Raw genomic sequence first — 16212 nt, forward strand, 5'->3', positions numbered from 1 at the left:
ACAGACCCATATCTTTATTACAAATTGTATGTGAAATAGGCCATCACACAATCTCTTAAGAAACTGTTACGTTTAGTGTTGAAATTTAGTCATGTTCAGTGATAAAATATTGTTATGCTTTGACTGAACTTGAAAAGAAAGAAGAGACATGTGTTAGCAATTTTACTTATGTAGGGTTTGAGCTACATGCAGTAACTTGCCTCAATGTTAATGTATATATTATTTAAAATAAAATATCCCTGATATTGCATTTGGATACTTTACACACGGTTGGTTTATGCGCAGAATTATTTGAGGTGGAGATTTAAAAAGCGAAAATCAGTGGCCATGACTTTCTGTTTGACTATAGACAGTTATGCCTTGGGTTGCAAAAAGACTTTAAAAACGTTGGCTTTTCACTCAGGTCACAATCATAAAATGTATATTCAGCTTTGTATAAAATAAAGATCTCCTCGTATCTTCAGTAAACATGTGTGTTTCTGTATGTCTAATTGTAAAGAAGGCTTCATGCTTGATATAACCCTTGTATGGTGTTCGGGTTTGTGGGACCCGTTTATTATTTTTCTAAAGAAAATTGATAATTTATTTTCTCTAACTCACTCAATGGCCTTGGCTCTGCATATCTCCCTTGAAAAAGAGATCAATGATCTCAATGGGATTTCAACTGGATAAATAAAGGATTTGAATTGAATTTTCTGTGAAGAACAGATATCAGAACACATTTTCAGTGACCACCCACTGTACCCCGCCCCCCCCCTACACATTTATATTACATACAGGGTGTTCGGGTCCACCAGACCCACGGACACTGGCTGAATAACAGAAATATGAACACACCACACAAGAGTTAAGGTCAAACTTAAATATGTTTACTAAATGTTGTAACATATATAAATAAAGAATAAATGAACACATCCAAAGTACAGAAAAAAGAAGAAGAACAAAAAGACACTATTCCTTCCTAACTAGTTCCTCGAAGAGCTTGAGGAATTTGGCGGAGGCTTCCTCCGAGGCTGCCTGCTGGCGGTTGAAGCGGTCCTCCTCCTTGTCCGCCTCTGCCTTCAGGAACTGTAGCAAAGCGCTTTTTCTTTTTTTTCGGGGAGGGGGACCGGCAGAGGTGGATGGCTCAACACACTCCTGGCTGTCCGAGCCAGACTCTGTGGCCTCCTCATCCTCCACTGTGGCCTGGCTCTGGACAGCCTTAGGGGATGTTGAGCCACTGCCAGAAGCCACAGCAGCAGTGGCCGAATCCATCACGGTGGGAGGGTCGATGGATGGCCTCCCACCGATGGGCTCATGCATGGCCGTAAAATACGGATATGTTCCCAATCCAGGAAAATGTCACTCACTCCAAGGCTTTCTTGGCAGTGTGCCTTCGGCCAGTAAAAAGGTTATCGTTCTCGACCCTCACTTTGATGAGAGTCAGAGTGTCTTGCTCTGTCCCTGTGAAAAGACAAAGTAAAAGGTGTAGCTTAAAACTGTTGGAAGATTTACAGACTGTAATGAGCGATGGATTCTAGTGTACAACATAGCCCAAACCAAATGATGGTGCTGAATGCTAAACAAAGTTCTGGTTGATTTAACACTCTTACAAAATGTTTTACGTTTGCACTTTTAAACAACATGGCATGCTGTAGCAGGATTGGGTGTAGTTAAAATGTGGATAAAAACATAAAGAATATCAGGTGAAATGTCAATAAGGAATGCGGTTAGAGGACTATAACTGCATACAGACGGGCGGAGTTGGATCACGCATTTCAGTTCTTAAATAACTAATGCAACGTATCATTGTCAACACTTACATTTATGCATTGCTCTCGCCATGGTTTTGAAATGATTCCAGCGGTGTGTCACGCCTATTTTATACCCAACGTTCCCGGAAATGCATCCGCGAAGGACCGTGGAGGACCCATCAGTGTATCCTCGGTTATAGCTCCTCCAGAGAGCCTCCTCGACGCTCGATCCTCGGTCTTCGAAGTGCATTTACAGAAATTAGATGTCCTTCAACATGTCGCGCTGAAATTCATTTCCCGGTCACTACCGGAGGACAGAGGAGTCGAGGAGCGGGATTTTACGAAATGAGAAAGGGCCTAGGAGGGGAGTCGAGGAGCAGGAAATGATGACAGAACAGCTAAAAAATACATCTCACACCGTGTTGGTTATTTTGGGGAGGTCGAGATAAATCATATTGTTTGGTGGATGCAGTTTGAACCAGAGTAGCAGCATGGAGGTTGGATCGTCACCAAAATAAATAAATAAGTGGTCCGAAAAAGGTTAATGACAAAAAAATACAGATAGCCTAACCTTCCGCCGACACACACACACACACACACACACACACACACACACACACACACACACACACACACACACACACACACACACACACACACACACACACACACACACACACACACACACACACACACACACACACACACACACACACACACACACACACACACACACACACACACACACACACACACACACACACACACACACACACACACACACGGTCTCACTCCCAACCCGTCACATGTTGACGGACGGTCAGGGCCCCTCCCCGTCACCCTATGACGGACAGGGTACTGTTAAATATGTTCTTTATTCTCGCGTCCAGGAGAGAAGCTTTACAATGAGACTAAATGGAGTCTCTGAAAAGATTCAAATGGGATACTTTAATTAAAAAAGGCGCGGTAGTGTTACAGACAGAATATTGTTCCGGCAGAAAACAGCTGTGATCTGGCTCTCCTGAGCAAGAAGAGAAGGCCCATCCCCCGTTCGGTGCCGTTATATATCCTCTGCTGGCTCCTCCCCGCCAGCCGGCTCGTATGGCGGCAAATCTCTGTCATAAATCGCGAGGGCATATGAGATCCACGCGAGCACAAGTCAAGCAGCCGCGGACATATATTATTTTCGCGAGCACTAAAACGGCACTCGCGCGAGAGCAATATTGAAGCCTGCAGGGGAGAAACATGCCTTGAGCATGTGCAGCATCTACATGAGCTCTCCTTGGTCTCCTGCGCTCTCGCGAGCAATTCCTGCTCTTCTGCTCGTGAAAATCTGGCCTGCTCTCGCGCGCGGAGAAATGTTAGGAAGTGGGCGTACCGTGTCCCAGTAACGCCAAATCTAATTGGTTACACCCCTCCTCTTTTATGATTGGCCGTTTTGAAATGAAGAGGGATATCGGAGCGGGAAAGCCCCGCAGAAGAAGAATGGCTGACGACAAGGAGGTACGTACAAAAACCGGTACTTTTAGCTATGCATATAGAAAACGATGGTTTAACATAACTATCATTTTATCTGCTTGACGGGCATTTAAGATATTTACATTGCATTATTTACAAGCCACGGTATAAGAAGAAACTGACACAGCTGTCTGCCCGCAAAAATAAAAGTTAGCTAAAGTTAACTGTTAGCAGATCTGGATAAACAAGACGACATGTCTTTGCACTGTGATTGTGACAATTAATTTGACTATTTCTTGTTTGTGTCTGTTTTAGATAGATAGATAGATAGATAGATAGATAGATAGATAGATAGATAGATAGATAGATACTTTATTTGTCATTGTAACAAGTACAGCAAAATTACATCGACTCAAAGTCAAAGTGCCAGTGCGCAACAACAAGACAATAATTTAAAAACAGCAAGACAGTATAGACCAGGGGTTGGCAACCCCTGGCACGCGTGCCAGCATTGGCACGCGGCACCGTAACCAGTGGCACACTAGGAATAAGTGTGAAAAATATTTAAATTGTATTTTCGGATCCTGAACGAGACCGCCGCCAGAGCGCGTCTCCCCGTTACCTGCAGAAGGAAGCCATGCACGCAACGCAGCCCCGTTCTCTTTATCTCCAGGTGACTTTCTGCCGCTTTCCTCCGTGGTGCAGTGCTGATCGTTTCACCACGGAGGAAAGCACTTCACTAATTGCAGTACCCATAAGGAGCTGTACAAATGCCGCAGTTTTTGCTTGGCTGTGTATTTAGTTGAAAGCCCAGTGGCGATCTGCTCATCTCTCATCGAAATAATATGCTACAAAGGGCCATCTGTGTGTTGAACTTTCCTGTCGGCTCCCAGACCGTAGTCGAGGAGGGGAGAAGCAACAAGCTTCAGGTTCAATAACCCACTTTAGCTTAAATGACTGGAGAGAGGCGAGCTCTTCTTAGGAGGCCTTGCATTTATTTAGCTGTTCTTCTGTTTCACAAAATACATCACAGACCTCTGTTTTTCTGCTGCCTCGTTTCACTTCCAGAAACAAACACACGTTCCCTCACTGTCGCTCTACCATCCACAAACACACATGCACAAGCCACACCCCTCTTTCTCTCTCTCTTAAAGGGACAGCGATCTCATCTCACTCTGCATGACCCTAATATCATAACATGTGTGTTCTGGAGAATCACAGAACGGACGATCGTCCTTATTATTATGCCGTTTAAACCAATTATTTAAATGTGTTTGTTAAATGTATGTAAGTTGCGCTGACAGGTCCACACACTGCTTCCCCGCAGCGAGGCTCCCCCCGCCCTCCAGCTGATAGTTCACGAGCGTCAAGCTCCTCTACCCCCCCCCCCACGTTGGTAATTCTCGATCGTTGGCACGCTGATAATTTTTTTTTTTTTAAATGGCACTCCATATCAAAAAGGTTGCCGACCCCTGGTATAGACAGTATAGGAAGACATGATCCATTTACACTTGAAGCGTTATTTGTCTAAAGTGTTCATTTATGTGCATTGTCCCTATTGAAATAAATGATTAAATGAAAAATGCTATCTATTTTAACAGATAGAGTTACAAAATGCTACCAGGCGTGTCGTTGAGTTGCTGAGAAGTGCCTTGGCTGAACCAACTTCTCAAAGTCGTAAGTGAAACTAGGGGGAGATCACTTGTCTTCACAGATTCATCTAATGGTCAGTCGTTTCCAAAAAATTACCGCTGCAGTCTTGGCCGGCGGAAGCACGCCGAGGTGTTTCAGTGACAGTTTTACCAACCTATATTAAAACCAGAGTGAAAAACTGAATTTCCCCATGGGGGATAATTAAAGGTTCATCTTCTTGTTGTTCTTCTTCTATTTATTTTCAGGCCTTGTGACTATCTGGGTAATGTTTAATTAATGAAGCCTTTATATATTCTACCTACTTTACGTATTTAGTACTCAGTTTATTTAGATTCTAGGGAATCATAGACATCTTTAAATTGTGTTCACAGATGAAGTACAGGTTCAGGGAGAGCAGGTGGAGGTGGGCAACAGACAGCCTACTATACAGGGACAGCAGCAGGCTGGGACAAGGCAGCGTCAGGCAGTCCAGGGGCAGAAGCAACAAAGGACCCCTGGCTTTCCTTCTACAGCAGGAAATACAGTGGACCAAAATATGGTCAGGTTTGGATCCGTTAGGAAATAAAGATAGTTCTGAACTGAATTGCCATTGTAATAACTCGGCAATTGACTATAATTCAGGGTATTTTTTCATAGAAATTAACGCTCTTCAGATTGTTTAGAATGAATATATTGCTTCTTAAATGCCTCTCTTACACATTGTTTTCAACTCCTCAGGGCTTTCCCCGGCCTATTCAAATCGGGTAAAAGTTATACCCCATCTCCCAAAAGAAGGGCTGTTAGGTCAACCCCAATCCAGTTCTTTCTGCTCAATAAGAGCACAGAAAGAACACCAAAGTCATCGGATGAAATGGTCCTTCTCCAGGCTGGACTTGGCAGGAGGACTCTCAATATCCCCAAAAATGCTGACCACTCCCAGGTAAGATAGAACAAATAATGAGGGAAGGAGTCAAGATAATATAAGAAGCACTTTATTGATCCCAATTTGGGGACATTTTTTATGTATTACTGTAGTTTCCCAATCCACTAAAGTACTACTGGTCACAAATCAGCTTCAACAGTGGTGACATGTGTGGAGGGTTATAGTTCTAACTGCACACTTGTTTTGCTCTTCTCACATAGATATCATATATACTTATGGTATCATATTCCAAAATGGTACCATTGGAAGGGGCCTGGATGCTACATAAAGCTGCTGGCAAGATACAATCTCCCTTATTAAATTCAACTGTGGTCTAGTATTTCTGCAGTTAAATCCTATTTATACCCTCTTTCTTCTCCTACAATAGCTGCTCTTATAATAGCTCATTAATGCCCTTGATGGTTAGCATATTTACCTACCCTCTTGTTTTTAGCAATCCATGAGAAAGCCTAACACTGCAAGTGTGCATCTTGTTAAAATCAACTGCCTCCCCTAGAACATTCTGTGCATTAAATAACATCAACTTGTTTGTATTCCCACATAGGAGGATCAGGTCAGCGGAAATTAAGTGTTTTGGCACCTGAGGCAGAGGGTTACACGGGGGCCTACCTTGCCAAAGCTTAAGGTGGAAAAGGCTGTCTCTATATAATGCCCATCCAGGACACTTTGGACACCTCCCCCTTGCCCTACTCATCGAAGGAGTTCGAAAATATGCCAAAAGCCAGATGTGCCACGTGTCATCTAAGCATGCCTGTCCAGCTGTTGGCTTTACATGCACAAGAGTGTGAACCAAGCAGCTGTTCTGACCGCATGGATCTGGAACCGGTAATGTTATTCCACAAATAACTATGCAGGATCATTATCATCTTGAATCGACAGCTTTTTTAACTGGTTCCGATTTTCAGGATCTGGACCCAGATTTAGATGAGTCTCCAGCTACAAGCAATCCTGGGAATGTAAGCTCACTAATATTGTAGGTGTTTGTTTCTGAACAATTTTCATTGTATGTGTCATTAATTGGCAGTCTTTCTACATTTTATTATAGGCTTCTCCAAGTGTGCTCCCGTGTAGGACCTCCTGTTCTAAAATCGATATTAAGGTAAAATCAGGGCATTATTTATCAATTACATTATTGCAGATGATGAAGGTTTCTGCGTCTCAGTAATTCACTTGAATATTTGCTCTGCTTTTCTGTATTTTTAAAGGTGGCCTGTCCATTGTGCTCAGTTATTTCCTGAGTATTTGGTTGAAATACATGCCAGCACTTGTAGAGAAAGGTTTTTTTTTTCTCCTATTATGCACATTCTTTATATACTTTTTTCTTGCAGTGTTAGATATTGTAAACCATGATTAAGGCATGCCCCATTGAAATATTTTTTTCCCTCATCAGTACATTGCAGTCGACACAAATTATCAATTTGGAAGAACATGCCAGTGAAGAACTGACAGGGCGAGATAAAAGGTAATATGCTTAAAATGCACCTGTAATTGCTTATTTTAAACAAAAACGTCCTGCAGTTATTGTGTTCACTATTTGTGTTAATTGTACTGTTCATCAGTTGCCCTGCATTGTTATTGTTAATCCTTGAATATCATTTAAAAGACGCCACTTTACATCAGTCAGGGGTCGTCAGTTTACTCAATGATACAAAAGGGGTCTCTTAAGGGAAAACGTTTTGGATCCAGTTGTCTAATCAACTTCTAATTTTTTCCTTCAAGTCTTGCTGAAGCCATCGAAACACTTAGTGGACGAGTGGACACAACGACACTCTTTAATGTTAGTGTCACTAGGGAGGACATGTTTGAAAGGGGTTTAGGGCAGTGGAGACGTCAGAAGAGGTCTTCTCCCAAAAAAAAACTCCGAGTGTCTTTCATTGGAGAGTCTGGAATTGACCATGGGGCTCTCAGGAAAGAATTCTTAACAGGTATATGTTTACCTCCTTATAATAAATGAAAATATTCCTAAGTGTGTGGCGGTTCTCTGGTTGCATGCAATTTCTGTGCTTGCACAGGTTAAGGGCTTTGCATGACGCGTGCTGTTCTTTAACATATACAGTGGTCTAATTGAGATTATCAATGTATTGATCCACTTTTCCTTTCAATTATAGAAATGATGGCAGGTGTTGAAAGGAAGTTTTTTCAGGGAGGGAGTACAGGGAAAACCCCCAAGTACTCAATTACTGACTACCACAAAGAGCATTTCAAGGATGTAGAATTGTGTTCTGCAATGTCTTTTCGATGTTTATTTCATTTATTAATAATGTCTATGCATTGATTAAACTTTGTTAATGCAGGACAGCTGGAGAGATTATGGCAGTCAGTATAGTACAAGGTGGTCCTCCACCTAACTTTTTCAGAGAGTGGTGCTATGGATACATATCCACTGGGGAGATTGATAGAGATTCCATTGCCAAGGAAGATGTGACTGATCCAGAGCTCAGCCAGCTTATGGAAGAGGTAATATTTGTCTTCTCCTCAGATACTCCTTCATATAACATGACGTTTGTTTTAGTATGGTTGACACACACACCTCTTTGTAGTGTGAATATTTTCTAATTCTTAAAATAAGCTAAGGCTCCCATGACTTACTGTGTGATACTGTTTTTCTAATTGCAAAGGTTGAGATAGCTGAACCTGAAGCTATGTACGACCTTCTGGATCGGATAACAGCATGCGGGTACAGTGGTCCTGCAACGTGGGAGAGGAAGGAAGACATAATAAAGTATGTACATATGCTAAGTGATTTAACCCATAACAACCCATGTTTAAAACCAATCAATTATTCCTTTACACTCATACTTCATATTGAGTGTGCAGTCACTCTTTCCCTTTTTTATGTATGATTTTATATTATTGCTGTTATCTGTTACTGAATTATAGGGCAATTATCTTGCACTCATCGGTCCGCACTCTACCAATGCTGCAGCAGATATGCTCAGGCATGAAGCTGTATGGCTTGTGTGAGATGATAGTACAACAACCACAGCATTTCAGGGATCTGTTCGTCGCTGGCCTTCATGAAAAGGTCAGTATTATGTCTAGCTGATTTTACCACTGAATTTCAAACCTTAACCCTTTAACAGCCAGCGCCACCATTTGGTAGAGCACATTTTGTGTCTTGATATCCTGTTGAAAAAATGTTTTAAAAGTTTAACTCTACCTGATTCAGCCATCTCTACCATTTGGTTGACATGTTATGCACAAAACAACCTCTAGATGTCACTGTGGTTAGAACAGAAAGCCATTCAGCTTTCCACTGAGAAAGTTGGCATGCTAAAAATCACTGCTGAAGAAATCACTCTTTTTGGTCAACTTTTGTAAGGTAACCATATCATTTTTGACAGACCATATCATTAATGTCAGAGCACTGACTGAACATAATTAGATAACTTGATGCACAAAAAAGGTTTTAACAAACTAAACTAGCAATATAACTTTTTCAGAGTTTCAGAGATTTTTTCCAATACAATATGGTAAATAGATAGATTCATTGTAATATTACGAAATCTTATATTACATTATTACTACATCTATACTGCCTTATGAGTCTCAGAGTGAAAGAGTGATAATAATTTATATAGCAGCTTTCATGCATGGCATACAGCCCAAAGTTGCACACAGATGAGCAAGTTAGGCCAACACAGAATATAGACATTTGCTGTTAGGCCAGTGGTTTCCTGTTAGGCCAATTCAGCATCTACAGTAAGATGAGCTCGTTTTTTTTATTATTATGAAAAACATTTAACATTACTTTTTATATCAATATCAATATTGATACCTTTTTTTTTTATGTGCTATGTGTGTCCCATTTGATAAAAAAAAGCAAACAAATAATTTTTCCATAGTTTTTTTTCTTGGTCTGGCAATTAAAGGGTTAAGCTCATCCAACTTTGAGCATACATCATTGTTTTTTCCTCTCTCCAAGCCGGATGCTGAATCCCTGATGGGAGCCATATCTCCAGTCTTCAGCGAGCTGGGCTCCCTGCGACGCCAGAGGGAATCAAAGATTGTTAACTTTTTACAAGACTTCATCCAACACATTGAAGAAGAAGGTGATACTACTGCCCTGACATTTTATAAACGTATTTGTTCTTGAATTTCACCCCCGATTACGACAGGCAACTCAATGACAGCTTTGCATACCCTTTTTATTCATGTTTACATGTCTCAGTTTAAACACAACTTTGCATCATGATGGTTGCGATGAAACAATGATAACTAAAGCAGGACTGGCTAATGAGGTTTTCTTCTTCAAAATATCCACATAAAAAAACAATTTAAAAACAATAGCCATATTTATTGACATTGCTTAGGTGAATATATGCATTTCTTTGTATTCATTTTCAACTTGTTTTTAGAGGAAGAAAAGAGCTTCGTGGTTGAAGAGAGGGGGACCCCTGTGAAGATAACAGAGAGTGATGAAAGAGACTCAAGAGAGACAGAGTCTACAGGTGAAGCGGCAAAAGATGAAGAGGAGATGAAGGAAAAACCCAAGATCACTGTTGGTTGCTTCCTTCAATGGCTTACGGGGCAGGCACACGTCCCCATCACCTCAACAGAGAGAGAGATGTTTAAAATCTTAATTGAGTCCGACCATGATTGCAGCGTGCACTATGGTACACACACGCTATGCTTTCCCGTAGTGAATGCATGCTCCAACTCCATTACCTTTCCGACAAGGCACCTCGGCTCATATCCAGAGTTCCTGAGCATCATAACACAGGCTGTTATGAATAGCAGGGAGTTTAGCCGCTCATAAGAGTCATAGAATCGATGTTTTCTGGGTTAGGGTTAGACAGTCTTTATTGCACTTTATTTGACAAAGTTTTCATTTGTTTTCATTTGTTCAAGATGAGAATACAGTCAAACTTTCAAGTGACATACTGTTCTAGTCAAAATGTTTTGGAAACAAATGGTGAAGTTGGGGAACCATTATAGTTTTGAGCTGTATTTTGTGTCAATTGTTTCAATTTAATGGAATAAAAACCCAGTCACCAGTTGTGCCAAGTAACTTTACTCTATCCTGAAATCGGCATCATGACTTATTTTACTCTTGGTACTGAAGTAACACTTTGAACACAGGAATTTTACTTTTACCTCATCTGTGTCATTCAAGGGAGCTGTATTTCTTAAGAGCCACATCTTTCAGCTACATACTCACGGCAGAGTAAGTACAGTTCCTTGACCGGAGTGTTTGGGTCAATTTGCTGAAATACTGATTGAAGTTCAGTTGTGTCTTCTGGACTCTAAGGGCAGTCGAATTCGGGGACGACAATCCCTGCATCCTCTTCTTCTCCATCGTGGTCAGCAGCAATTTCCCAGTCAACATCTGGCTCCTAATAACCATAACAGAGGTTTTGAACACTTTGGTGAAATAAATGTCTTAAAACAATGTGGAACAATGACATCAAGTAATAGTTTGTTATTTTTGTAGTTAAAATAACACAAACTGAATAAAATGCCCAGAAAATGGTCATGCCAAGAGTAGGGAAAGAAAGTAATCTTTTGACAATGTATATTACACAAAGTAAATGGTAAGTAATTACTATCGTGGGATTGCCCACAGTACTGAGTATGTAAGTCGCTTTGGATAAAAGCGTCTAACAAGTGACATGTAATGTAATACTGAAACGAGATCAATACCTCTGGGCTCTCCGGCTGATCAATGTTTGTCTGCATCAGTCCAAGTTGCCATAACGGCTCTGGACATTGGTTCCGTTCAGTGCTGAGTGGATGATGGTTCCAGCCTTCTGTAAAAATCCCCAAGTCCATCTGAAGTCGGGGAAGAATGATGTAGTGCACACAGAAGAGGTCGTCTGTTGATGAGATGTTGAGCAGACCATCCTCTTCGAGGGAAAGCAGTATCGCAGAGTACTTGTTGATGACAATGACTCGTACATCACGCCAAAGACGCTCAATCCTATGGATGAAAATAAATGGTTTAGGGAAAACCAGTTCAAGTGATCTATTTTCATGCTGGCCTAGCATGCGCTAAGTGCAAGGTGCTTGGTCTACACATCAGATAAGTTCACCTCACTAATTGGCTCCAAAATGGTGGAATGAGCTCCCCATTGAAATCAGGACAGCAGATAGCTTACACATCTTCCGACGCAAACTGAAAACTCATCTCTTTAGACTCCACTTCGAGCGATAGAATTACTAACAAAGCACTTATATACTAATAAAGGGCTGGCTTTCTAAATGCCAGTTGAGTAGCACTTGAAATGTTTGGCTCTATGAAACCTGATGTACTTATATGATTCTGTTTTCTTAAAGGTTGTATCTTCCTGGTCGAATGCACTTATTGTAAGTCGCTTTGGATAAAAGCGTCAGCTAAATGCAATGTAATGTAATGTAATGTAATGTAATTGAGTTACTAAAGATGCTGCAATTTACCTCTGGTTATGAACACTTTTACCAGAGATGAAGCTTCCACGGTCGGTGCCGCGAACCGAAAACATGAATCTCGCGATCTGTACGTTTTCTACTCCTTGGTCTCCTCTGACCCTGAAATGTACACCGTTGACCAAAGGACTGTCAAAGAAAATACTCATCCAAAAGTTTCACAGTATTGATCTAGTTGTCCAAAGAGTGCTTTTTTCTGTGAATTCACCTTAAAGGCACTCCATGTCTTTGTGTTGCCTCTAAGAAGAAGCCATAGGCTGTTGACGCACGGTTGTTAGGTCGAAGCACCCAAGCAGATTAGCTGCAGAAAAGCAGAGAATATTTAAGAATAGGGCAATTACACACAATAACTAGGCAACATTCTGTTAAACTGTGTATTACAGGGGAAAAAAGGCAGAGATTAAAGAATTCCTGTTGCAATAGAAATAAGCAAACAATACTGACATACAGTATACTGACTCATAATACTTGTGCAGCAAAAATAGACAATGCACAAAATCTCCTTTATATCTACTTTGACTTTGCTGCTTCCTTTTTAGTCCATACACTTTCTCCATTTGGACCAAATTCCTTAAGCAAAGCCAGGACACAGCGTTGGGACCTCTTTTGTGGTTATAAGTAGCTAGTCGTAAACTCGTACAAAAAATACATGTTTGTTTAATGTGTGTCTACTGAAGTGAAATGCAGTCTTACCTTTCTCGAATACCCGTCCACTCCACCAAATAAGACAATTTTATAACTGGAAAACCAAAGAACAAACTGTTATAGCACTCTGGAATTGAAACACTGATTCTCCAAAACTGGGACATTACAAAGAGATTATTTCTTAATCACTTAGCGAAATATAAATACCACTACCGTATCAATTTTTGGGTGGTATCCACGTGCACAAGCGACAGAGGCCCTCGCAATGAATATGTTCTCCTCACAACACAGCCCAGACTAGCCAGTCTGGAGAGGATGCCTATGGAATCCACTCGATGCATTGAGGCAGCCATTCTTGTCCATTGTACACGTAGACCAATGGATAACAACCGTCCTTTGACCATTCGGTATCCAGCAGTGGGCATGTCATTCTTGATGGATATGACCACGTTATCCAACTCCTCATCACTGATGGATCTATACATTTCTGAAACAGATAAGCCAAACTCTCATCCTTCTAAAGACTGTGCTGGAAGAAACACCTAGTAGCTTAGCAATGCAAGGCACCAATAGGTTTGTCCCCAACATCTCAACCAACTGCTGCCTCTCAATTTCAAACTTAGGACGTCCTCTTAGACCAATAACTGATCCCACTGCTGTATTTGGGGCTTCTGAATCTAAATATTGCCTAAGTAGTCCAAACAGCTCTTGAAGAGCTTGGATTATTCCTTGCGGTATGTCAACATGTCTCGAAAGTGCTTGCAGGAGGTACAGCTCCTGGCGACATGCAAACTCCAGGAAATCCAGGTCAAGTGATGCTCGAATGAGTGCAAGCTCAAACTTAGACAGGAGTCTCTCCAGGATCTGCCGTTTCAGAATATGCTGTGAAGAAAAATAAAGTATTAAATAGTATTTAATTATATTTTTAAGAAATGTGGTAAATCTTTATTGAAACAATTATGTCAAATACAGAATAAGGCATATAAACATCATAAACATTCCAAAAAATAAGCTGAGGGCATTTGAACAGAAAAAAAAGAGGTCATTCAGAAATGAAAGTGCCAAGAAACTTGCAAAATTCTTGGGCTTTTTTACATTTGCATCATTTTATATTTTTTTTGTATAGTATTATTTATTTGAGAAAGGCAATAAAAACTGTGGACATTTTGAAAAAGCGACATTTGTGAATAAAATATTTTGCTAAAGTAATCAAAATTATTAATTCCAAATTCTGTTTTTGAAAGCTACATTTTATATTATCATATGTCAAGACCGAAAAGTTAATTGGTTCTTATCTTTATAATAGAATTGTTTGAATACTTTTGAAAAACATGTATAAAAATGTATTATCTAAAAAAATCAATCCATTTATAAGTAAGGACGGCTCTTGTGGAATAACCACAGAATACAGAAGCATGCCTTTTATTAAAAACAATCATTAGTAAAGTAAAGTAACATACGTGAGACGTTTCCACAGCCATATTTCATCACGTTGGAGGTTGGAGGGACTTCCTGGTTTAGGTTTAAATCCAGACAACGGCCAATCATAAAAGAGGAGGGGTGTAACCAATTAGATTTGGCGTTACTGGGACACGGTACGCCCACTTCCTAACATTTCTCCGCGCGCGAGAGCAGGCCAGAGTTTCACGAGCAGAAGAGCAGGAATTGCTCACGAGAGCGCAGGAGACCAAGGAGAGCTCATGTAGATGCTGCACATGCTCAAGGCATGTTTCTCCCCTGCAGGCTTCAATATTGCTCTCGCGCGAGTGCCGTTTTAGTGCTCGCGAAAATAATATATGTCCACTCCTGCTTGACTTGTGCTCGCGTGGATCTCATATGCCCTCGCGATTTATGACAGAGATTTGCCGCCATAGGCTCGCCTCGCCTCTAATGTCCGTTGTTGCATTTAAACAGAGGATTGGTACTTTTCACCTTCAACATATGCTTAACACGCCTTTTCTCCTCATATTCTCTTTCATCACTTTTCATGTAACACATTCTAAACGCTGTAATCAATACTCTAAAACATACAGAAAATACTTCACGGCTGGTTTGGTTTCCGGATGTTGTCACATGCTACTCTCGTCTGTAAACAATAATGTATTCAAATAAACTGTACTTTCATTTAATATTCAGCATGGTAGTATCTCGACATCAGGGGCGCCGGAAGCAGGGGGGCCAAGGGGCCATTGGCCCCCCCACTTTTATGGATCAATTCAAAAATATACGTGTATTTGTGTAAAAAAATATTTTTCCGGGGTTCGAGTTTTTTATTTGATTTTAAATAAGCAAATTCTTGGCTTTCAGAATATGAAACTTTTATTTCCAAAAACAAACGATAAATACAGTTTTGAAGCTTGTAAAGGGAAGAAGACAGGCACCTCGCTCTCACTCGGCTCCCCCTCAGCGCAGCAGCAGCAGCAGCTCCCCTCCCCCTCCCTCTTACTGAAATTATTAATGTAAACCGTATAGTAATCTAGATAACACGGCAGGGTCCGTGACAGTTTCATCTGATTTCAAATAAACAAAGTCTTGGCTTTCAGAATATTAAACTTGTTTCGGCAAATCCAGATGATAAATACAACTTTGAAATAATTACAAGAGGAGAACGGAGTAATTTAACGTCACAGGGCATAACAACAGCCGGTGTTTCTCGTCTGTGTGTTTAACACAGACACACTTGCGAGTTTACCCCAGACAAGTAATCCAAACGAAAATATTTTCCCTCCATAGCTACTCTGGTCATTTGCCCCGCTAATAATCAATCAGATCGATGGATTCCAGAGAAGAGGAAACTTTGAACGTCTTTTTCTCAAAATTATGACTCGGTGGCAATCATTATATAATGTGACATTTTGCTTAATATTTGGAGTACAACAACAATCCTGATATCATTAGAAAGCTAGGAATCTCCTCTTTCCAACAGTGTATACAACTCAAAATGTGTCTTTGGGTCAATGCGAGCAATTCAAATATTGCACTAGGTAAAATAAAGCAGGCAAACATAACAGGAAGAATATGTACATTTTAATCCAATCAAAGAGGACTTTGTCACACCATTCAAATGTATCAAGTAGCCTACATTACAACCAATAAAAAAGCTGAGATTTGTTTATTTGTTACGTTGTTCTGTGTGTGGCAGCCGTTAACCTAGAAAGATAAACTTAGCTCGCAAACATGTCAGAAGAACCAGCGCATAAGAAAATGAAATACAGTCAAACTAAACTTAAATTCAACCACTTCAATGTCACATCCCTGACATCCACCACAACTCCGGAGCCTGGACCTTCAACTATAGAACCAGCGCAGCCAGATAAACCCAAAAGCAGCAGCTCTGCGGCCGCAGAGACTGTCAAAACCGCAGGCCTCGTTGAACCGAAACAGGCTGGTTCCGAC

At 40.8% G+C, this 16212-nt stretch overlaps 2 protein-coding genes across 15 annotated transcripts; one reads left to right on the forward strand and one right to left on the reverse strand.

Annotated features, from left to right (window-relative positions):
• Positions 1–2888: 2888 nt before the first annotated feature.
• Positions 2889–10767, forward strand: LOC307020437 (uncharacterized protein). Of its 14 annotated transcripts, none has more exons than XM_079651782.1 (14): positions 2889–3236; positions 4793–4868; positions 5216–5763; positions 5967–6042; positions 6311–6591; positions 6672–6722; positions 6812–6865; positions 6972–7043; positions 7157–7228; positions 8061–8223; positions 8385–8488; positions 8647–8791; positions 9692–9818; positions 10125–10767. In XM_079651782.1, exons 6-14 carry the CDS (start codon positions 6691–6693, stop codon positions 10523–10525), a joined length of 1170 nt encoding a protein of 389 aa, XP_079507908.1. In that variant the 5' UTR covers positions 2889–3236; positions 4793–4868; positions 5216–5763; positions 5967–6042; positions 6311–6591; positions 6672–6690; the 3' UTR covers positions 10526–10767. The 14 variants fall into 14 exon arrangements, with proteins under 14 accessions (XP_079507908.1, XP_079507911.1, XP_079507910.1 ...); XM_079651785.1 differs by having other exon boundaries at positions 5216–5387; positions 5562–5763; positions 5967–6591; XM_079651784.1 differs by having other exon boundaries at positions 5216–5382; positions 5562–5763; positions 5967–6591.
• Positions 10768–10920: 153 nt separating this feature from the next.
• Positions 10921–14625, reverse strand: LOC307020438 (uncharacterized protein). The gene is made up of 7 exons (XM_079651789.1): positions 14277–14625; positions 13030–13698; positions 12865–12910; positions 12380–12472; positions 12163–12273; positions 11410–11686; positions 10921–11102 (listed from the first exon to the last, which is right to left on the reverse strand). The coding sequence occupies exons 5-7, from the start codon at positions 12225–12227 to the stop codon at positions 11013–11015; spliced, it is 432 nt and encodes a 143-aa protein (XP_079507915.1). The 5' UTR covers positions 12228–12273; positions 12380–12472; positions 12865–12910; positions 13030–13698; positions 14277–14625; the 3' UTR covers positions 10921–11012.
• Between the last annotated feature and the right edge of the window lie 1587 nt (positions 14626–16212).

Source organism: Notothenia rossii (assembly GCF_949606895.1).
Source record: "Notothenia rossii genome assembly, chromosome: 9".
Lineage (NCBI taxonomy): Eukaryota > Metazoa > Chordata > Actinopteri > Perciformes > Nototheniidae > Notothenia > Notothenia rossii.

Bases quoted from the DNA above. Each gene is read 5' to 3' on its own strand.
- LOC307020437 (XM_079651775.1), top strand. From the start codon at position 6,691: ATGAGTCTCCAGCTACAAGCAATCCTGGGAAT. The intron at 6,866-6,971 runs GTAAAATCAGGG...GTATTTTTAAAG, and splicing joins GTTCTAAAATCGATATTAAG to GTGGCCTGTCCATTGTGCTC. The intron at 9,819-10,124 runs GTGATACTACTG...ACTTGTTTTTAG, and splicing joins CCAACACATTGAAGAAGAAG to AGGAAGAAAAGAGCTTCGTG.
- LOC307020438 (XM_079651789.1), bottom strand. From the start codon at position 12,227: ATGTTTTCGGTTCGCGGCACCGACCGTGGAAGCTTCATCTCTGGTAAA. The intron at 11,687-12,162 runs GTAAATTGCAGC...TTTCATCCATAG, and splicing joins AAAAGTGTTCATAACCAGAG to GATTGAGCGTCTTTGGCGTG. The intron at 11,103-11,409 runs GTATTGATCTCG...TATGGTTATTAG, and splicing joins ATCAGCCGGAGAGCCCAGAG to GAGCCAGATGTTGACTGGGA.